Source organism: Terrapene carolina, unplaced genomic scaffold, assembly GCF_002925995.2.
Source record: "Terrapene carolina triunguis isolate 2854851 unplaced genomic scaffold, T_m_triunguis-2.0 Scaffold96, whole genome shotgun sequence".
NCBI lineage: Eukaryota > Metazoa > Chordata > Testudines > Emydidae > Terrapene > Terrapene triunguis.
The window spans coordinates 12,165,906-12,189,392 of record NW_020664447.1 but is presented as its reverse complement, the minus strand read 5'-3'; the positions used below and the strand labels follow the sequence as shown (position 1 = coordinate 12,189,392).

Here is a 23,487-nt window from a genome sequence, read left to right as displayed (position 1 = left end):
GAGGAAGTATCTGGAATAGAACCCTTTTCCTCTGAGGTCCCGAGGAACCTCTTCCACCGCCCCTACAGCGAGGAGGGTCCGTACCTCCTGCATGAGGAGTTGCTCGTGAGAGGGGTCCCTGAAGAGGGACGGGGGTGGTGGGTGGGAGGGAGGGGGCGAGGAGAACTGAAGGGCGTAACCTGACTCTACCGTGCGCAGGACCCAGCGGTCCGATGTTATATGAGACCAAGCACGGAAAAAATGGGACAGGCGGTCCCTGAAGCACAGGGGGGGATCCGGGGAGGAGATGGGTACGCTGTCCTCGATCGCAGCTTCAAAATCCTTGTTTATTTCCCGGCTGTGGCTTGTTGTGGCCCTGGTTTTGGCCTTGGTTAGGCGTATTGTTGCGCCTACGCCTATTGTCCCTGCCCCGCCTACGGTATGGTTCCTGCCGAGGGCGAGGATGGTACTGCCTCTGTGGAGGCTGTGGTTTGAAAGGCTTCCTCTGCGTTACAGGGGTGTGCATCCCCAAGGACTTGAGGGTAGCCCGAGAGTCCTTGAGGCTATGGAGCCTGGCATCCGTTTGCTCCGAAAACAACCCCGAACCCTCAAACGGGAGGTCTTGGAGGGTGTTTTGCACCTCCGGGGGAAGGCCAGAAGCCTGCAGCCATGCTGAGCGCCTCATTACCACGCCCGACGCGATAGTCCTAGCGGCCGCATCAGCCGAGTCGAGTGAGGCCTGTAACGAGGTTTTGGCCACCGCCTTTCCTTCGTCCACTATGGCCGCGAACTCAGGTTGCGATCCCTGGGGCAAGGCATCCTTAAATTTCGACACTGATGCCCAGGAGTTAAAATTATGCCTATTGAGGATTGCCTGCTGGTTCGCGATCCGCAATTGGAGGCCTCCGGACGAGTAGACCTTTCTGCCAAACAAATCCAAGCGCTTCGCCTCCTTGGCCTTGGGGGCTGGGGCCTGCTGGCCATGCCGCTCCCTCTCGTTGACCGCCGAAACGACCAGCGAACATGGGGTCGGGTGGGAGAACAGGAAGTCAAACCCCTTGGATCGGGCGAAGTACTTTCTCTCGACGCCCTTTGCAGTAGGCGCAGAGGAGGCTGGTGTCTGCCATACAGTCTTGTAGTTCGTCTGTACTGTCTTTATAAGCGGAAGTGCGATCCTGGAGGGACCCTCCGGGCTGAGGATGTCCACCATCGGGTCCTCCTGCTCAATAGTCTCCTCTGCCTGCAACCCCAAATTGAGGGCTACCCGGCGGAGCAGGTCCTGGTGTGCCCGATGGTCAATCGGGGGAGGGCCAGACACTGTTGTGCCTGCCACGGCTTCATCCGGTGAGGAGGAGGAGGTCATGGCCTTTTGTGCGTCCTCGTCCTCCTGCAACTCCTCCTCAGCGGGGTGGCCCTCCGGGGTGCGTCCCCTGCCTTGAGTCAGGGACAGTGCCGGGCTCGGTGCCGAGTCCGTCCTATCTCTGTCGGGCGGTCTGGAGACCGTGGCCTCCGCACGGGAGGCAGGTCGGCACCGTGGGGAGCGGGACCGGTGTCCTGAGGGGCCCGATCTCGAGGTTCTGGACGGAGGGCCTTGCTGATGATAGGCCCACGGGGTCCAGAACGGCCATTGTCCAGGATGGCTCCAATGCGGTTGCCAAGAGGCCTCGTGCTCTCTAGCGGCGTGCCCTCTGCGGCCATATCTGCTGGAAAGGCCCAAGCCCTCTTCCGACGCTAGGGACAGCGATCTAGAGGGCCACGGCGGTGCCGTTGAGCGGTGCCGTGCCGGAGTCGGGGAGCGGTGCCTTTGGGAGCGGGACCGTGAGAGGCGTCGCGCAGACCTGGATCTGGACCGGTACCGTCGATCCCGGGACCGGGAACGGCTGCGGGAGGGCGGTCTCGGAAACCTTGTGGCCGACGCGTCCCGGTGCCTGCTCGAGCCGGGCTGCTGGGACGGTGCCTCGCTCGCGTCGGGGCCCGACTGTTTGGTGGCCCGTTGCGCGGCGGGAAGCCGGGAGTCCACCGAGGCGGAGCTCGACCGGGACTGGCGCCGTGAACGGTGCCGAGATGGCGACCGCGATGGGCGCATCATCGCCGGCTTGCCCTTGGATGGCAGTCGCGGCGGAATGTCTTTAGCGCGGAGTGTGCTTTCAGAGGACAATTCAATGAGGTCCTTTGCTGCCTCAAATGTGTCCGGAGTGGAGGGCTGTTCCAACAGTTCCTCCAGCCCTTCCTCCTCACTCGATGCGCTTATCCTGGGGCTCGACGGGCCTTTTGGCGCCGGAGCCACTGGTACCGGGACCTGTGTCGGGGCCGTAACGGCCTTGGCCGCACTCGCGGTCTTCGCCGGAGCCGATTTCTTGTGCGGGGAACGTCCCCGGGCCTTGGGCTGGCCCTTCGGCCTGGCCGGCGAAGAAGAACGGTGCCGGGTGTGCTCCCGCCGAGGCGGCACCGTAGGCTTAGGCTGTCCTGCCGGCGTCGGGTCGCGGACCGATGCCGGGGCACTCCGCACCGAGGTCGACGGTGCCGCGGAAGAGGAGGGCTGCAACGCCGCCTCCATGAAGAGCTGTTTCAGACGAAAGTCTCTTTCTTTTTTAGTCCTGGGCTTAAAAGCCTTACAAATCTTACAGCGTTCCTTTTGGTGAGCTTCCCCCAGGCAACGGAGGCACGAGTCGTGCGGGTCGCTCAACGGCATAGGCCTGCGGCACGTGACACAAGCCTTGAAGCCTTGGGCGTGCGGCATGCCCCGCCACCCAGGGCCGGTGCCGGGGTAGCCAAACACCTATCACAAAGAGATTTTTGGGTCTTTGCGAGGAACTAATTAACTACTACTTAACATTAGGCTTCTAAACACTTAACTATAATGAACTGATAACTATCACTAAACGCTTATGCTAAGGGACACTCTCTGACGAGAGGTAGAGTTGTTCCAACATCGCCACGGGCGGTAAGAAGGAACTGAGGGAGGGTCGGGCCGGCAGGGATATATATACGCTAGGGCGGGGCGCCGCTCTGGCGGGAAGGGAGACCCTGCGGGCCCGACGGGAGCCGCTGAGGGAAAAGTTTCCGACGTTCGTGCACGCGGCGCGCGTACACACCTAATGTGGAATGGACGTGAACAAGCACTCGAAGAAGAACTGAATTTTCTAAAATCTAAATGCACTGGCAGTAAGAAAACATAATGTTGTATTCAGTAATGTCATCTGTCCAAAATACAATTGCCTATGTGCTTAGTAAATTCATTATGCCCAGGTCACATTCCTGTGTTCAGCTAAGTTTATAGTCACTCCCTTTTCTTTAAATACTTGTGTTCTTTGTTTCTGCATGTTCTGAAGTGTCATCATTTATTGCCATAGGCACAATGGCTATATTTAACTAATAATGACAGTGGTTGTCATTAGATTTTAAGCTCAATAACACTAGTCTGACATATTATTTGAGGTATGTCTTAATTTCAAATTTGATTAAAATTACAAACATCCAATCTTTTATGCCAATCAAAATATTTTCACCTCCTCTCTTGAACTTGTCTATGAACTCTTCATGTAAATAAGTCCTGACACTTGTACCTGTTTAAAGTGAAGAGTCTTAGGTTGTAAAAATATTTGTATATACTTCTCTTGGAAGCACACCACAAAATAGATCAGAGACTCATCAGTGGTCACAATATTTCACCTAATATGAACTTGGAGGCTCGAACCTACTTTACAAAAGTTATGACTTTTTTCCTAAAAAAAAGTAAAACAAGAAATGTTTTAATTATTTTACTTTTATTGGGAAAAGATCACATCTAGTATTTCCTTAGTGAAATAAAAATTAAGTGCTAACATCACTCTAGTTTGTAAATTAAAACAGGAAATCACTATTTTAAAAAATGTTGCATACATTATAAATTATTATAGCTATATAGGGACAGTTCAAAACCACTGAAAATAGCATCAGGATAGAGAACAATGGATACCAGAAACTAGAGAACTGATACAAATAAAGTTCAGAAGATATAACTTATCGCTTTGTAATGTTACCAAGTATAAATTCTAACCACAAAATGCTCCAAAGGGCTGAATAGGTGTAAATGCCCACTAGCAGGGATGAGCTCTTGCAAGAACTCAGGTACAATGGACAGTCCTATGCGATATCTATATCTATAGATATATATGGGCTAGAGGAAGGGTTGGGAGTGAAGAATGCCTCATTCAGTAGCTGCTCCTTCAGGCATGGAGCAAGCCTCCCTTGTGCTGGTGATGGGAGTATTATACACATTGTGGAAGTATGTTGGTGTTCTGATGTGTCAGTGATTTAATTGTCACAATTTATGGAGGAATTTTAGTGCAGATTGCAGGTTAACAATGGTCAATTTGGGACCTTTGTTGTGAACTATTCAGGTATTGGTTCTGGGCAATGGCATGGTATAATGGGAATGCAAGCCTTGGTGTTTTGCACAGCTTGAAGACCACCTCGTTTATATCATGAAAGGAAAGGGATAGGGACTCTGGCTATCCAGACAAAATTCCTTAGGTGATGGTAAGGGGAAGGGTGTGGATAAGGCCCTCCGATATCTTCTGGTTTCTGATACATATTAGGTCATCTTGAAATCCATATTGGTATAGTCCTGAGGCGTAGTAGTTGGGGAGCTGTAAACCCCAGTTAAGTTAATGGTTAATTTAAATAAAGTTGCACCCTCCACATTTAGCACATACTACTTGTTTCACTACTTCCATGGCTAGATCAATGAAGGCATAATTTAGCACATTGTTTGGCACATGTTATCTTTCAACATACAGGATGGTATTATTATTAATAGTTATATTACAGTAGTATCCAGAGGCTTCAGTCAGGATCAGGAATCTCCTGGTGCTAGGTGCCTTACAAACACATAAAAATACATGGTCCCTGCCTTACACAGTTTACAATCTAAGGCCTCTATCCTGCAATTGTACTCATGTGGGTAGACTCCTGAACCTGCACGGTACCATTAAAGTTTGTAGATTGTTTTATTTTAACACTACACAGAGGAGAAAGAAAAAAATAGTTAATTTGATTAAAATGAACTTTATCTTGTTAATTAATTTAGTTCATATTTTTCACTATTTATAATATATTTATATCATACCAGGATTGTACTTCTATTTATATGATATGGTGTCCTCTCACTCATAGTTTGATACAGACAGACCTATTAAAGATTACTTGTAGTTCTATAGTATGAAACACAGCTGTTCTGGAGACACAGTAATAATACTTACCCTTAGGGCATTACATAAATATGCAATACAGTAAGCATTATTATTCCATAAAGTCAGAATCCATAAACTAAAGAATGGTGGCTATACACACAAAGGGCTTATAAATCATCTCTGATTAGCAGCATATTAGAAAGACTATTTAGTTTTAATCTTGTTGATAATATACAATTCCATTTATGTAATTACTGCTGTACTAAGTAGATGTTTTTCCAATTAAAATGTTATGTTATTGAAAAAATAGGTATTTTCCTTAGTAACGTCTTCCACCTGGAATGTATAAATATATATATAATTTTAAATAAGGTGTGTGTGTGTGTGTGTATATATATATATATATATATATAATTTTATTTTATTTATATATATATATATATATATATATAAAATTAGGCCTTATTTAAAATTTCTAGTTCAGTTGCTTTCTCCCATCCATGAACCTTGCCAGGTGCTCAGAGGAAGTTAAAATACATGGTGATTCAGTCAATCTGCCATGGAGGAAAATTCCTTTCCAGATCTGCAAAAGGCCATCAAACTAACTCATGACAGATTGGCCATGCCACCGTGCCTTTTTTACCTTCCTCTAAAAAGGTTTGTGGGATGGGAGAAAGAAGCCATCTCCTGGAAGGGAAGAATAGTTAAAAACTAAAGACATATATTCTGTGTGATTATAGTGACATCAATGGGAGTCCACAAACCTGGAAGGACTTGTCTGCCATCACTTGAAATAGGAGTTGTTGCAGGAATAATATGTATGTTTTGACCTATGGTTCCAAAATTAGGGGTAGGGCTTGGGAAAGGAGGAATCTAAAGTCAGAAAAAGCATAACACATGAAGGGCAGGACCTTATTTCCATATTCAGGCATAAGTCACCCTCATGAGAGAATCCAACTGTCTATATGAGATTATGACTAAGTGAGGGATTGAAAAAAGAACAGGAGTACTTGTGGCACCTTAGAGACTAACAAATTTATTAGAGCATAAGCTTTCGTGGGCTACAACCCACTTCTTCGGATGCATATGCATATGCAAGAGCTCATCCCTGCTAGTGGGCATTTACACCTATTCAGCCCTTTGGAGCATTTTGTGGTTAGAATTTATACATATAATTAGTAATTACATATGCATCCGAAGAAGTGGGTTGTAGCCCACGAAAGCTTATGCTCTAATAAATTTGTTAGTCTCTAAGGTGCCACAAGTACCCCTTTTCTTTTTGCGGATACAGACTAACACGGCTGCTACTCTGAAACCTGAGGGATTGAAGTTTAGTCCAGGGTGCCACATATCCAGGCACTGGGGCTGCTGTCAAGGAAGAGACCATGAGAACTGAGGGCTGCAGAAAACTAAGGGGTTAATCTGAATTGAAATTTTATGACACTAAAGAATACAATAAAGTTTCTGCCATGAGCCTTTAAAATAAAATTAGAGCTGAGTTTTAATGGCACCTCTCTCAGTGGCAACACCAACGAGGTTTTCTGGCAAACAGAACTACAGGATATGAACAGCCTAATTCCTCAGTAAAGTGATAAATAATGTGTCCAATTCTACTGTGAAATAAGACAATTCAGGACTGAACATTTGTAACCTACAATATCTCCATGCTGTACTTTCAGAGAACTTCATCCTAATATCAGGAGTCAAGTGAGCTGAAGGGAAAGTGCTATACAAAATAAATTTGTTAGTCTCTAAGGTGCCACAAGTACTCCTGTTATTTTTGCTATACAGATATATATGCAAAAGTAATATATGTGTATTTAAAATCAACTATTAATTACATTAAAATCTGTAATAAAATGTGTAACTCCAAGTTCATTAAGCTGATGCATTTTTTGAAAAATAAAATATGACAGAGCATTTACATTTCAATGTGCTTATGAGAAAAAGTGTTATACTGTTATTTGGAATGCAGCTTGGAATTGAAACATATCCAAATCAGTCAATAATTAAATAGTGAGAATCCATCATTTTCACTGACATTTACTCCTACCAGAAAAGATGGCCTATTTTAAATGTGCTCACACATATGCTTGTCAATCAGTTCCTGTCACAGCAAATTATTTCGTTTTGTAGATCACATGATATTTAAAAGAAAATTTCTCTCTTCACATTTAAATACAGATTTGAAGCGCAGTATGAAGAACTCTTTTCGGATATTAGATTTTTCTTGTAACTGCTTCTTTACAATGTAATACATAAAAGATGGAAAATCTAATTCATAATGCTCAGTTTCACTTATAGTATACAGACCTGATGACTCAAGTATCACAGCAAAATATAGCTCTAAATGCAATATAGCACAGTGGGTTAGATAGAGTAGTAGAAATGAGAATGATAGTGTACTAATCATTTTAACATCTAACGCTCACATGCAGTAGACGGAATTCAGTTTCAGATTATTAGAAATAAAGTACAGAACAAGCTGAACAGCTTATTAAAAAACAATTGCTGTATGGACAAAGAAAAATAATAAGGGTTCCCTAGCCTGTTGCCAAAATAAATGTAATAAATCAGTAACCAGTAGTCAAATATTCTGGATTCGTATATTTAAAATGTTTCCCATTTCCATTTTACCTCACCCACCTTGTCTCTCTAATATCCTGGGATCAACACAGTTACAACAATACTGTAATCCCATTTCCAGAGAGATCTATCAACTTTTATCAAAAACTCTTTAAGGTAATTTCCATTTTAATTTGAGACAGAGAAAAGTCACACGTTGACTTAAAAATTAACATTTCTGCTTACCTGCTTTTTTCAAAAAATAATTAATATTTAGAGTTTTGTTGTGCCAAGAATTGACAGAAGTGTGCCTGCCAGCCATTTTAAAGATACTCATCTATACATTTCAGACCAGTGGATAAGGCACTGGACTGTGAGTCAGGAGACTGAGTTCTATTCCCTGTTGTGTGACCTGGGGCAAGTTAATCTGCATATCTGGATATTAGTTTTCCCTTCTGTAAAATGAAGATAACAATACTTAACCTCTTTTAAAAAGTGATTTTAGGTCTATGAATAAGTTCTATGTAAGTATGTATGAACTACTGCAGGGGTCGGCAACCTTTCAGAAGTGGTGTGCTGAGTCTTCATTTATTCAATCTAATTTAAGGTTTCACGTGCCAGTAATACATTTTAACCTTTTTAGAAGGTCTCTTTCTATAAGTCTATCATATATAACTAAATTATTGTTGTATGTAAAGTAAATAAGTTTTCAAAATGTTTAAAAAGCTTCATTTAAAATTAAATTAAAATGCAGAGCCCACCGGACTGGTGGCCAGGACCCGGGCAGTGTGAGTGCCACTGAAAATCAGCTCGTGTGCCGCCTTCGGCACGCGTGCCATAGGTTGCCTACCCCTGAACTACTGTGATGGGGGAACCCAATTTCATCTTCGCAGTCCCTCAAAATTATTGATACATAGTCAACACAAACTCATTAAATGACAAAAATTGTCTCAATTTATTTGCCTGAATTAAAAAATATTAGAAAATGGTGATTTTTATCTCTGACTTTAGGTGATCGAGTTAGAATAATTAAAATGAAAGACTTCCTGAGATTCCTATTCCTAATATCCATCCCTAATACTCCTCACAAGATATTTTCAATCTCTGGAGACATATTTGCAGATTTATTTGAGGAGAGGGGAAAAAGAAAAATTAAATATGAATTTTGGTATGATAACAATGGACTGGCCATTTCAAATTTCATCAAACAATATCAGGCAGCCTATTCAAGGTCCTGACCCAGCTGAGCACTTACACACATGTTGCCGGCACAGAGGCCCGAGGACAGCAACAGCGGGGTTCGTTGTCTGGTGTGCTTCGCGCCAATAAACACACACACATGCTTAATTTTAAGTATATGAGTAATCTCACGGAAGCCCATGAAACTATTTTTGTATTTAAAGTATGTGCTTAACTCCTTTGCTTGATAGGGCCTCCATAACTAACTGACTGGATTTTAGACATCCCAAATACAGTGTGATTATGCAAAGATCAGTCATCATTCCCTACTATTCCGGCAGTGTTTACAAACTCTTCAAAGGCTAAATCTTGCACACAAATGAATACATGAGCTAAAAATACCTTATCTGGAAACAATTAAGAAACTAGAGGCCAAATCTTACAATTTACAATATGCAGGCTGACCTCTGCAGCCACATATAACACCTCTGAACTTCAGTGGGATTCTACACTGGTACAGAGGACCTCTTATGCATTGTAAATTGCAGAATTGAGGCCTGAGGCTAAAATTTTAAAACCTTGGTGCCTTAAGTTAGGTAGTGAAATAAAAGTGGCCTGATTTGCAGAAGTGCTGAGCACCCACAATCCCACTGAAATGATTGGGGAGCTCTGGAGACTCAGAAATTTCAAAATCAAGCCATTTTTATTCCAGTATTCTTTTACATATGGATTTAGTAGCCTAACTTTAGTCACTCAGGTTTCAAATTAGGCCTCCATAACCTCCATCTCCCAGATAATACATATCTTAGATCTATTTATCTAAGTTCCCACATGGTGCCCATCACCATAATACCTGAGCACCCCCTGCAATTAAGAAGTATGCACGTAATATGTGTCTCTCTTTCTCTGACAAAATGTGTATACAACTACTCCCTCACTCTGGGCTATAGGTCTATTGTGGAGAGAATGCCACTGGAAACTTAGCATGCATTCCTTTTGCATCCCAGTAATTACAGTAGGTTCTACTATGACCTGCCTATTATACCTGTGCAAGGGAATGTGCAGAGCGAACAGTAGTCTCCACTGGACTGCTGCTACTTCTCCTGTGTAAGAGGGAAGCAAGTGTAAGGATAGGGATGAAAGAGTGATGATGGTGGTCAGTGATGTGTTGTAAAAAATTTATATTTCCTAAATAAATAGCTATTAAAATTACATAGTTCTGTCTTGCAGTTTAAATGGGACTGAAGCATGCTCTTGAATTGTTCTATAACCTTGGTCTTTAGCAGGATTTCAGCACTATTTGGGAACATGATTAATACACTCTCTAGTCTTGTCTACCCTGCAAAACCAAACCATATTTTAACTCTTGAAGGCTACAGGGTTGCAACTGGATCCCCCAGCCAAGGCTGATTCAAACACATTAAGGGATCCTGAAGACTCATGAGATGTATACCTGGAAAAGTTGCCTCCCTCTTTTGGGATACTATCACCTGGAGGAGGAAAACCTGGTGAAAGTCCTTCCCCCATTCCACTGTGGCACCTTCAGCCAAGGGGATGAGGGAGGCTGGAGAAAGTCCCCTACTTAAGGCCTGGTCTACACTAACCCCCCCACTTCGGACTAAGGTACGCAAATTCAGCTACGTTAATAACGTAGCTGAATTCGAAGTACCTTAGTCCGAACTTACCGCGGTCCAGACGCGGCAGGAAGGCTCCCCCGTCGATGCTGCGTACTCCGCTCGCCGAGCTGGAGTACCAGCGTCGACGGCGAGCACTTCCGGGATCGATCCGGGGCACTTCTGGGATCGATCCGGGATCGATTTATCGCGTCTTGACCAGACGCGATAAATCGAACTCAGAACATCGATTGCTTACATCCGGACCCGGATGTAAGTGTAGACGTACCCTTAGGCTACAACTCATACAGGAAAACTGCCGAAGTCCTCCCAGCTGGCACCTCATCACTCATAGATAGAGAAAGCCTCCTGCTGTTACACCACCACCTGCAGAGGGGAAGCCTGAAGAAACACTCCCCAAACCTTTGCTGGGACACCATCCTCATTTGGTTTGGAAAGCCCAGAGAAAGTTCTCCACTGGGGTCCCCTTACTCCGTTCTCAAACTCCCATCCCTCATGTGACACAGAGCAACAGAGTGTTCATATGTCAGCACATGCTTGATGAAGCTTCTAGCATGGAGCTGAAGAACTCATTTGTTCTTTGAGTGTGTAGAATGAGGAGCCAATTCTGAGCATGCTCAGAATGTCAGTCAGTCACTCTCTGTGAGGGACCTTCCAGCTAAGGCCCTGTTGACGTAGGTTCTATAGTTTGTTAGAGCCTGTTCTGCCACATTAGGATTGTTTCTACAATGTATATAGGATCTAAGAAATCACATAACGCTGCACTGAGATCACTTGTAAAGCCTGGCTGCTACTGTTAAGTATGATGAAGGTGGTGTCTTCTTGGGAAAGGTTGTCAAGCAGTATTTCACTGATATCATAGGTGCAGTGTATGATGAGCTACTCTTATGCCTGCAGCACTAACTTGGGCCCTAACCCTGCAAACATTGAAGCACTTGCTTAACTTTATTACTATGAATAACTTCATACTCATAGTAGTAAAGTTAAGCACATGCATGTTTGCAAGGTTACAGCCTAAGGGCAGGCCTACACTACTGTTTAAGTTAATCTAACTTATGTCACTTATGTGAAAAGACATCCCCCTGAGCGATGCAACTTACAGCAACCTAAGTGCTGTCCACGCTGGTGCTATGTCAGCAGGAGATGCTGTCCCACCGACATAGCTTCCACCCCTTGCAGAGGTGGATTAATTATGCCAACAGGAGAGAGCTCTCCCATCGCACCGATGTAGCACTTCTAGTGTAGACATGCCCTAAGGTTGAAACTGATCACCTAGATAAAATCCCTGTACCTCCACCATGGGTAACTATGAGCCCCAAGCAAGGGAGATAGCCAACACAGCCAAACAACAAAAATTATTGAATAGGAGAGGACTCTTGGAAGAGAATATATTCTGCAATATTACAATGACCTATAGTATACACCAAAACATACACAAACTTTTCTGAAGAAAAGATAATCAAGTAATTGTGCCTTGAGCATCACAGTCACTTGATTTAAATCAATAGAAAGAATCTGGAGTCAATTAAAGAAAGCAGTAGCTAAAGCAGCACATTGTGGACATCTGGAAGGAGCTGTCATTCATTTGCAGAGACTTCGGGGTATAATAAAAGCTTTTAGCAGAAACAAAAAGCAGTGAACAGAATGACTGAGAAGAATTCACAATTTCTTTAAGAAACAAATTCTTAAAATGTGTGGCAGATACAGGGCCGGCTCTGGCTTTTTGGCCGCCCCAAGCACAAAAAAACCCCCAAAAAACGGGGCAGCCAGAACAGCAAAGGAGAAAAAAAACAACCAGCGTCGCAGCCAGAGCGCGGGTACGGGGACAGACTGGGGGGGGAGGGGGAAAAGGGAAGGGGGGGGGAGCGGGCGGGAGAGAGAGAGAAGGGGGCGGCCAGGGCTACAGCAGGGGCGCTGCCACGCGGCCCCTCCCGCTGCGCCGGCTCCTGCCGCCTGCCGCGAGGGCTCCGCTCCAGTCGGCGGGGAGGGAAGGAAGAGGACTGCCCTGCAGGGCGCTCTGGTTCTCCGCGCCGCCGCCCCCTACAGGGTGGCCAGAGCGGAACAAGAACAAAAAAAATAAATAAATAAATTAAAAAAAAAAAAGCGGCCGTGCCGCCCTAGGATTGGGCGGAATGCCGCCTCCAACAATCTGCTGCCCCAAGCACCAGCTTGCTCAGCTGGTGCCTGGAGCCAGCCCTGGACAGATAGGTGCTCAGTTACACATCTGCTTTAGAATTCCAGTTAAACTCCTAATTAAATAAGGTCAGTGCTTTTCAGTATATGTAAATTACAAGAAGAGAACAACATGTTACAGAGCATTAAATCTTAAGCCCTCATCCTGGAAAGACTTATGCTTATGCCTAACGTTATACCCTGTGAAAAGTCCCAAGTCCCAAAGCTGTCTTCATATGACTGAGAGGAAGAGATGGTGTCTACCTTCATATTTGTTAAACACCTTTAAAAATGGGGCCTCGTTACTGACTGGAGCCTTTAACATAAATATTAAATAAAAATAAAATATAGCAATTTTTTTTTATTCTTCATTTTTAGCCGAGGGTCTAAAATTTATTGTGCAAGTGAACATATATCTCAATCTTTATTCACTTACCCTTATAATCAATTTAAGTATTATTCCCCAATCACCATGACAGGAAGTTGAAAGGCTGAGCAAATCCAAAGAAATAGTAGACAAAATTCAAGGCTGATGTGAACAGGCCCAAATGCACAGATGTCAGTGGGAGTTCTATTCTATACAGGTAATTTATACTATATGAATCACAGTGATAGCTAAGATGTACCACTTAAAGTTATGCCAGAGCTTATGCTTGACCCAGTATCTGAAATACAGATTTCAAATGAAGGCATCAATGCTGCAAGCACTTATGTGTATAAGTAACTTTACATATGTAAGTAGTTTCATTGCTTACAATAAGATTGCTCAAAAGTATAAATATTTGCAGGATCAGGGAATAAGAATACATCATTGGGCTTCTATTCCTGTGCAGAAAGAATTTACTACTCATGTATGTTCTTGTTATCTATGTGTTAGCAACTCAAGTCTTGTGATAAACAAAATTATGCAGTCAAGCCAATTTTTTTTCGACCTTTTAGATGGTTCTTTTTGTCAAGCTTCTGGCGGCTAGGGGAAGAGCACCCTACAGAACATATTAATTTCCTCCCACATACTGTAGCTATTTTTTTAAAGATACTTTTGACATACATTCTACATATATAACAAAACCATAAACAAAGATGACTATGGAATATATAAAATTTTAAAAGGCAAATTTTAACCTGAATTCTGGTGACCCAGTATAGGGAATGCTTTTGAATTATTTATTTTAGTTTGGCAATATTATTAAACTTGTAAGGCAGACTGTAAAAAGGCCTATTTGATGCTATTGATGGAGTTTCTATTTATATTGGTGACTTTTTCCTGTTATACTTACCCTAGTGCAGCCCTTTTAATGGACACACAATATGTTACTCTGTGCCCAAGCTCACCTACTCTTTCTTTTCTCAAAAGACAAGGCACATCTGCCACCTGCTCTAGTCTGTGTCCCAGCAACAACTGTCGAGCAGTAAAAAGATTGATTATCAGTCAAAAACCATTGCACAACACCAGATTTTGGTAGGTTAAGCTTGCTGATCCAGCAAGGGATGGTGTGAAATTTTCAGTAATGTGTGCCAACATTTTGGTGCTAAAAGAACAGCAGTGCATGTCACAGTGAAACACTGCCAAAGATATGCAGACAAAGCATAGAAGTTTTTGTTTTGAATTTGGCTTGAGAGGGAGAGAGAGAGAGAGAGAGAGAATTGCTTAATGAATTTGAAAAACCACTCTTAACAACAAATCATGTGAATGGAAAACTATAATAAAAGTACCAATGCCCTGAAGATTTTATAACGAACTATAGCAATGGCTGTATAAAAATATTACAATAATATTAGCTTCATTTCAGTATCTCCTATGATATGAGACAAAATAGTATTTATTTAACATTGTTTAATGAAACAGTAAAACTCTTCTTATTAAATCTTAAAGTGTATTGGTGTGACTATGCAACACACGTAATAGAAAAAATACAGATTTGTCTCTCTCTTATTGTATGCATAGACTGTTAATTAAATAAATGGTAGTCAATGGATCGTAATCATATTCAGGGTGATTTTCATATTATCTGTAACACCCTATCATGTGTATAATTGATGATATAGCAGATAGGCATATCTTATCATAAATATAATTTGTGAAGTTTTTATGGAAGCAAGATGTGAATGTATTTATATGATATGGCTCAGTTGGTGGACTAAAATGTAAATACTTTAATCACTCATGAATAGCTCCATGAAAATAAAAATAAAAGGCATATTTATAGAACTTAAGTCATATGGGCAACTACTGGTCAATATTTTTATGTATTCATTGACATTTCTATAATACTCATCACTCTAGTATCTATTTATATAAGAGAATTACCACTTCTAGGTGAAACTAATATTATACTAAAGCAACAACTTTCTGTAAAAATTGCAAGCTACTGTTGTCCTGAAATTTTTCACTTAGCAGTAAATATATTTGTGCTAGAAACTGTTCTTTCAAGGTAACAAAAGTAATTTTAAAATTACTGGGGAAAATAAACCATCGGTGCTTTAAAAAAGAGAGAAAGAAAACATAATTATAACTACATAAGAAAAGGCTAAAAATGCTCATTAGTGCAAAGAAATGTAAAACATACACATTATTTAAATGCTTTTATAAAATTTATTTATTTATCCCAAGATCATTGTTTTACTTTTAGGCACCACAAGTATTTTTATGATCCAAAAAAAAAAAAATGCATTTCATTTTTGTCTCTTGTTGGAATGGTACACTGGTAACACAGGTTGATCCTTAACAAACATAAAATTTCCCAGTTAGTCATCTGGCTTTTTGTAATAATTCAGCTAGCTAATTTTTATTCTAACTAACATTGTAGCTTATCATAACTGCCAGCTGTTTCGATGATTTAATAGAAAGTATTTAGTAGGAGTATTGTGACTTTGATACAGAACACTATTTAAGTTAATTCTGTAAAACTTCATCAAAATTAATTGTACAAATCCCAGAATGTACTCCATCATCTTAAAATATGAATGAAAACAATATTTACATCCAAATTTCAAAAGTCAGTGAGTCAGAAACAGCTGTGTGTGTGTGTGTGTGTGTGTGTGTGTGTGTGTGTGTGTGTGTGTACAAATATCATTTGATGATTGTACTGAAAAAGGAATGAAATAGAGTGGGGAAGCTTTAATGTTTGTAATGAACAATTTTAAAATAATAAAACATTCACATCTGAATGATATGTACATGTGAGTGTAAATATTCCACCTTGTTGTATAAACATCCCAATAATTATTTTAATGATTTTTCATAAAGGTCAAATGACTAAATTAATAAATGCAATCTGAAATGCTGAACTATTTTCGTCCTAGTGTAATAAGCCTAATGAATTGTGTCTGTTAGGTGTCACTGAAACTAAAGAGTAAATTCAATAATCTCTGATTTAATTTATTATATTTTCACCATTTAACCTCCTGCAGGCTCCCTAATGTCTATTCAGATCTATATTAAATTAAGCACCAATGCTAATGAAGGGCAATAAACATGGCTGTCAGTAGATTTTTCTTTCATTAAGCACATTATCCTCTTACTGAGCTCTAAATGAGTAAACATTAGTTTTGTTAAACCATGCAAAAAGAGAGGATGAAAATCATTTTTAATTGCACCCCTGAAGCCATATACTATTTGTTTTTTTACCTTTAATTTTTTTGAATGGATCTAAAAAGGGCTCTCCAGTTGAAATATAAATGTCGGCATCATGGGGTATGTCTTTAGGTTCTAGTGCTTCTGTGCCGTCTGCCAAGAACACTCGTCGTGCAGCCATGTTCAGATTCAGTTTTTCAGTGCACTCCTCCAGCAGCTAAATGAAGGCAAGAGGTAAGGAATATTGATTACGACAGAAAAATATATTCACAACATGACCAACATTTAGTGAAAGAATCGGGACTAAAAATTAGAAATCCATGCTTAAGTGACTTACCAACCATAGTAACTGCACTATAAGTAACTTAGGTTTTTTGTAATCTTTGCTGGCAGTTAACTGATAACAGAATGATGAAAACACAGTGGATAACGTAACATTACAAAGAATTTTCAAAAATTATTATTTTTAGTCTCACAGTATTGTAATTGGTTATGAATGAACTCAACATTTTACACTCTGTAGCTCCTATTTACTTGAACAGTGTTTATATTGTAGTATGTGTTTATTATTCACTAATTTTATGTGTATTTTATATGTATATTATACATATGCTGGAAAGGAAGAATTTTAATATTAGCTCATTTTAAAATAAAAGGCAACTTCTTTCTTTACCTGATGGTATAAAATACAAACTATAAATAAAGTTAATGCATGTAAGAAAACTTTGTATTAGTATTTACCAGTTTAATGGATGGTACAGCAATTTTAGCAAAGATACTTCTTGTGCCATTCTTGTAAGCCGTTACTTTGATTACCCTTGGCTGACATTTAATAACTTGGGGCACTTCAGATTCTTTCTGGGCCAGCTGGAGTCTTGAGGAAGAGAACTGTGTACATCTGTTGCAAATAAAACCAATTTAGCTTCATCAGAGAAAAAGTTAATTTGTATTTTGTTGAAATCATCTATTTCTAAGGTCTTTTTATATACAATTACATAAAATTAATATTTCTAATATAAGCCCTTGATCACTCTTCACATTATAGATATTTAAATCAGAATACCTGAGTTTTTAATACACTATGTAAGGAAATTGAACTCCTTTAAATAAAATAGATTTAGAATGATATCCTTCTATAACATATTTAGTTTATTTTTGATATTTAGCATATTTTATTTGTAATACACCACATTCAGAGAGCACCATTATAACTCAAGTATGAAGTTGTTATACAGCATCTTCAGAGCCCTTTTTATTATGGCTTTTATAAGAAAAAAGATCTCAATCTTTAAAAATGAGTCTCCAATACCATCAGCATTTGACTAAATGTTGTAAATAATAAAATTGGTATTAGAAAAATTAACAATATTCTTATTAGTGTATTCAGTGCATAAGTAATTTTCTTTATAATTCAATATAACTTAATGATTTGCTCTTAGTTGAAAAATTAAGAGCTAATGCTGTAGCTTCATTCAGGCAAAATTCCCACAGACTTTGACAGCAATTCTAACTGTAGAATGGGGCCTTATGTCAATATTTCTGATCTTCAGAATGCAAAATATATTCAATGCCATTAGCAGAATAAAATGAAATGCACTAACATCCAATAAAGAAAAAATACCCTCAATACTATTTTTAAAAGGGTAATTCCACAAAAAAATAATCTATAGTGCTATTGTACTGTAAGGCTTTTCTTAGAAAACAAAGAATTTCTATTGCATAAGTATAGGAAAGCTGCATGTTTTAACAAGAACATTTGTAATCTAAGGCTACAATCCTGCACTGAGCTCTGTGTAGGTGCAGAGGTCCAACCATAAAGAACTCAGAGCAGGTTTGAGGCCTAAGCATCTGATTCAACTCCGCTAAATGAGAATCTTTCAAACAATTTTAAAGGGCACTGGATTGAACCTTTACACAATAAGTACTTTTATGCACATAACCTTAAAGTAGAGGTATTTGACAATTTCCAGGTTTCTTGCTCTGTAATGAAAGTAATAGTTAAAGGACTTTTTGTTCTATAAGATTTTTAATCCCTTATTCATACTGGTGGGCACTTCTTAACACAAGTAGTCTCATTAAAGTCAAGAAGTTATTGTGTGAGAAACTACAAACGCATGTGAGTAAGGAATTTAGAGTCTGCCTCTTATTGTAGTGAGGTATTACTACAATTTATCATTAAACTGCTTTTTATGTGAAATTATAAAAATATACACAGAGGGCTAATGGATGCAGTTTATGCTGTATATATATAAATGTATTATGTGCACGTGCACACACACACAATACTAGAAATAAATGAAACTTAAAGAATGCAATAAATCTTTAAAATGAATAAAATTAGCAATGTCTTTTATTTGTATGTTTTGGAGTATCAATTGAATCATCATAATGATTTCTGTTGAAAGGAGAAACGGCATCAATAGTCACAGTTAAAAGCAACACAGAACAGCTTTGATTACCTTAGCTGACCTGCTGGAGCACTGACAGGTCTGTTTCTTTTGGATGGTGATATAAGGCAGAAATTGTTTGTACTGTTTGATTTGTAGCTGCCTAGGTCTGATATTCTATCACTGTTCTGAACTGATTTTGTTTGATGTGTGGAACGATCTTGAAGTCCTGACCTTCTTGATACCACTGTCGATTGCAGATGAATATTAGGGCCAAACAGAGGCTGTCTAGAGATTTGCTTTCTGTCAGTATTTTTAATTGCCGTTTTTGCATAGGGGGAAATAAATTTTCTGAAAGAAAAATATGGAGAAAAACATAAAATTATATCCTCTTATGCTGGCCTTTTGCTTAGTTTAAGTAATTATTGAATCTGTGAGGTCTTGGGAAAACCTGATAAGTGACAAGCATGGTTGAACTTATTTAATGTCAATGTACACTTGAAAAGTGGAAGAAAAAGAAACCAAATCATTAAGGCACCAAGAAATTTTCATAATAATTAGTAGATTTTGAAAACAGTCCAAGACAAAATCTCCAGGAGGAAAATAAGATTTTTAATGTGCTTTAAAACTATTTTTAAGATAACAAAAGTCTTTTGTTTTATTCAACTTAAATATTATAAAACAAAATAACACACCATTGAAAAAGTAAACTGAGATTCCATGAAATGTAGCCTGAGATTTTCAAAGGGAGTTAGAAATTCAGCAGGAATTAAGCACCTCAATCCCTATAGCTCTTTTGTAAATCCCAGCCGTAGTTTCAATAAAAATTAGGTTTTACAAAATCTAATGATAGAAATATTCCCTGAAATTATAAAAAAAACCCTAATAGACACATCAATCTTTTGTAAAATGAATACACTTTTCTCTACAACTTGTGTGATTCAAATATTGCAGAATTGTGTCAGTTAATGAGTACCTCAATGTGAAATTGACTAGAAACAAAAGCAAAAAGTGCAAATTTACTTTCATTGTTTACTTTTTGCATTTCCCTAAGTATAGGCAAACAATATAACAAGTAAAATGTAAATAATTTTTTTAATGTTGCTTTAACAATCTAAGATGTTACTAATAACAAAAGTAAAGACATTTCCAAATGATTATAACCTGTTCGTGTCCCCTTAAAATAGTTTTGTGTGTGTTTTGATTTTCATTTTGTTTTTGTACTAAGAATCTGTCCTTTCTTCCACTACTAAACTCTAACCCTGAGACCCAGGTTCAAATTCTTGTTCAAGTCATTAGTGAAAATGTGTTTGAATAGTTTTATATTAGTCCTCACTTGTGCATGTCATAAAACCATTGTCGAATTTAGCTCAATTAAGCTCTGCTTAAGAGAGTTCCAGAATTAGAATAGCAGGACCTGCTGAAGGTAAAGATTGGGGAAAACTAAAAGAGTTATATCTGGGGCAGGTAGCAGAACCCACCTGATTTATGGCTGAGTCAGACCAGTGCTAGTCTTGCTTCACTTAAAATATGCAATAAATTCACTTATAACATTAAAAAATTAACAATCATAAGGCAATTTAAAAAAAAAAAAAAAAGAACAAAAATAGAGAATAAATAACAGACAGCTCTAAATTTGGGACTAATATTATATTGATGTCATAGAAATAAATGATGTAATGCACCACAAGATTGGCATTTTATAGATCACAATTTATTTTTCATTCACTCTTTACTTATGACTGGAGGGTGTCTTAGTAGTATCAACAGCCAAGCAGAAGCAACAGAAGAGTCTAACATGGTCAGCTCCTCACACTAGCTTGCAGATTCTCATAATTCATGAGTGTCACATTGTTCCGATAAACTACAAGAGCTCGGTGATGTCACACCCACAAATTATAAGATATTTTTTGCATGTCTTGAAGTATATTTAACACAGCAATTCAAATATTGTATATCAAAATCCTGTGATTAAATGAATGTTAAGAGTCTGAGTTGAATCAAGAAAAAAATCTATGTAGCACTATGGCTACAAACATACTGAGGTGTGTTTTGAAGTCTGATTAGTGAGACAAAAAAGACATTAATATCTTGTAAATGTTCATTTTCCTGCAAGGCTGTCTTATGGGCCATTTGAAAAGTGAAGAATATCTTGTTTTCCTTTTTACAATAAAAATCTACTAGATCCCATTACTTATTACTGAAAAAAAAAATCCTTGGTACTAGTCCTTACTGAAGAGTGAATTATTTTGTTAGAATATTAACTGCCTTGGCTTTACCTCTGAAAAATAAGCTATCAAGGGAGTCATTTATTTTAGTAAAGAATTGTTACTTAATATTTACCACTAATGAATTCTTAGAAATATTTTTCAACCACATATGCCACATTATAAATGAGCTGTTGGTGAATAAGACCGCTATTAAAGGAAAATAGGTGTGAGACTAACTTTAGGTAACCTTTGTACACACTAGCCTCTTCTTAAAATTTTCCATCATTGTTCAGTTTCAGCAGGGTAAGAGCACTAGTATACACAGGTGCGTCAACAGCACCCATATTTTAACTGGGGTGCAATCTATAGATGGTTAACGTGCCAACAGTTAGTCTACTCTAATACCACATTTGCTACCAACAGCAGACTTATACTTGAGGTAGTGCAATGTTGGGACATGTTAAGAAAATGCTAGTTTGGACACAACCCTAGCGCACAGTTCAGTGGAGACCTAATATATCATAGGGTGAAGAGCTCAGCCTGTAGTGAAAAACTACACTATGTTTTTAGAGACTTTGTCATGTGATTTGTGAAATGACATTAAGTGCCATGGTAAAATGTATGATTCTTCACTCTTTATTAAGGAAAAAATCCTGTTCAGATCATTGTTAAATCGAGCCAAAAGGTTGTAATCCCATGTTTGTTGCACAAGGAAACATGTTTGTGTAGGGCTCCTATAGTTGGGTTCATTGTCTGGTTATGCCAAAAGAAGGACAGGAGTTTAATCAGGCCACAACTTTATTCTTAGATGTCTGGGACTACCCAGCAGATAAGTGTACAGTGCAGGTAACCCCCATGTTTATTCCATAGTTACCTGGGGGGGCTTTTACCAGTTCCCCCTCTTTTTCCATACCTGGGGAGAGGGGCTGCCACCAGCTTCCCCTCTTTTTGCCTCCCGGTCCCTTCAGTAAATCTATTGCCAGGGTCTTACCCTCCACCCCCGCCTCGTAGGAGGGTTAAGGTGGGCTATAAGAATGGGGGGTTGGCTCCCTGCCATACCAATCATAGAAGTTCCCAACCGCCCCCCATTCGCTCCTTTAACGAACACCTCTTTTTAAGTCCTTTTCCAAGCCATTTATCTGATCACTGTATACCTTCCCTATGGAGTACCTGCACTGGACATCCACCACAAGGAGGCGCTAGCAATTAGCTTGGCTGCCTCCTCCCCACATCCAGTCGGGTTCCCAGACATCTTCTAATGCCATCTTTTATATCAGTTAAAAAAATGATGGCACCTAAGACGGACAGGTGAACCCCATCTTCCCAAAACAACTCTGCTGCCCCATATACTATGCCAGGATGTGAAATTACTGTCCTTCCTATGGTCCCAAGGAATTTGGCCACCTCCCTATTCACATCCTCCTGGCTTTGTCCACCCTGCGGGGGGGATCACGGCTCCCCACCAGACCCTGCGCTGAAGCATGTCTGACCACATAATGTTAACTCTTGGAAAAACTACACTATTTTTTTAGAGACTTTGTCATGTGATTTGTGAAATGACATTAAGTGCCATGGTAAAATGTACAATTCTTCACTCCTTATTAAGGCAAAATTCCTGTTCAGATCAATGTTAAATCAAGCCAAAAGGTTGTAATCCCATGTTTGTGGCACAAGGAAACATGCTTGTGTAGGGCTCCTACTGTTGGGTTTAATATTGAGAAAAAAGGTGGCCAAGAATTAAAGCAATAGGCCAGACTCAAGATGCTTAAATGAAAGAAACAAAAGAATCCCAAACCCTATGTGTACTAAGGCCTAAAATCTTTATTGCATATTTACTAGCAGTTCTAGAATTGCTTCTTTGTGTGATTATATTGAGGAAGTTTTGAGAGAGATGTTTGTAGTTATTATAAAAGCAAATTATTCTAAGCTCTAATTCATACACTTTAAATTAATTTAGATACAACATAGAAGTTTTATTTTACTATAAATTTTTCAAAGACATTCTCAAACTATCCATGAAAATTTAACCAGGATACATGTCAACATATTTTTTATTATTTAAGCACAAAACAATAGTATTTTTTAAATAAAAGAAAGCATTCTACACAGTTTTGAGTTTTCTAAGACATGAGGCTAACAATCCTATTCATAAGTGAAAAATGTGGCTACTTTGACAGACCCTGGTTCAATAACAAGTATGCAGGTCGAAGTTATCACACAGTTTTGGATGTGAATTCAACAGCAGGATAATGACAGTTGCCAAGGATTTGTACTTGCTGTCGCTTAGTACCAGTGTTGCCTGTCAAATTGTCTCCTTTTTCTTATACAGAAGCCACAGAATTTTTATGGATAGCAATTACTTACAATATACAATGAAGTACATCAAATGTAACAACCACTCTTTAGCCTTTCATTATTTGGTCGTCTCTTTGTTATATCTAGTCATCCATTTTCACCTAAATTATTTATTTATACTGTATATTTGACAAGCATATATTTTTTGCTTTATATTTTTGGAGCACTTAAAACCTTGCTCAAGAGATATAGCGGTTTATTTTAATATTAATTAATTGTATTTTAAGCTAAACTTTATCTTATTACTATTTTAATAGT

The 23,487-nt window shown here is 39.4% G+C and overlaps 1 protein-coding gene across 1 annotated transcript in view; it reads right to left on the bottom strand.

Annotated features, from left to right (window-relative positions):
- The window catches only part of DCDC1 (doublecortin domain containing 1), a 392,627-nt gene that overhangs the window by 364,383 nt on the left and 4,757 nt on the right, over positions 1-23,487 (bottom strand). The window contains exons 2-4 of the mRNA XM_029911543.1: positions 18,737-19,015; positions 17,019-17,175; positions 16,332-16,494 (exon numbers count right to left, since the gene is read on the bottom strand). Coding sequence (XP_029767403.1) covers positions 16,332-16,494; positions 17,019-17,175; positions 18,737-19,015 — 599 coding nt within the window. The remainder of the gene's footprint in view (positions 1-16,331; positions 16,495-17,018; positions 17,176-18,736; positions 19,016-23,487) is intronic.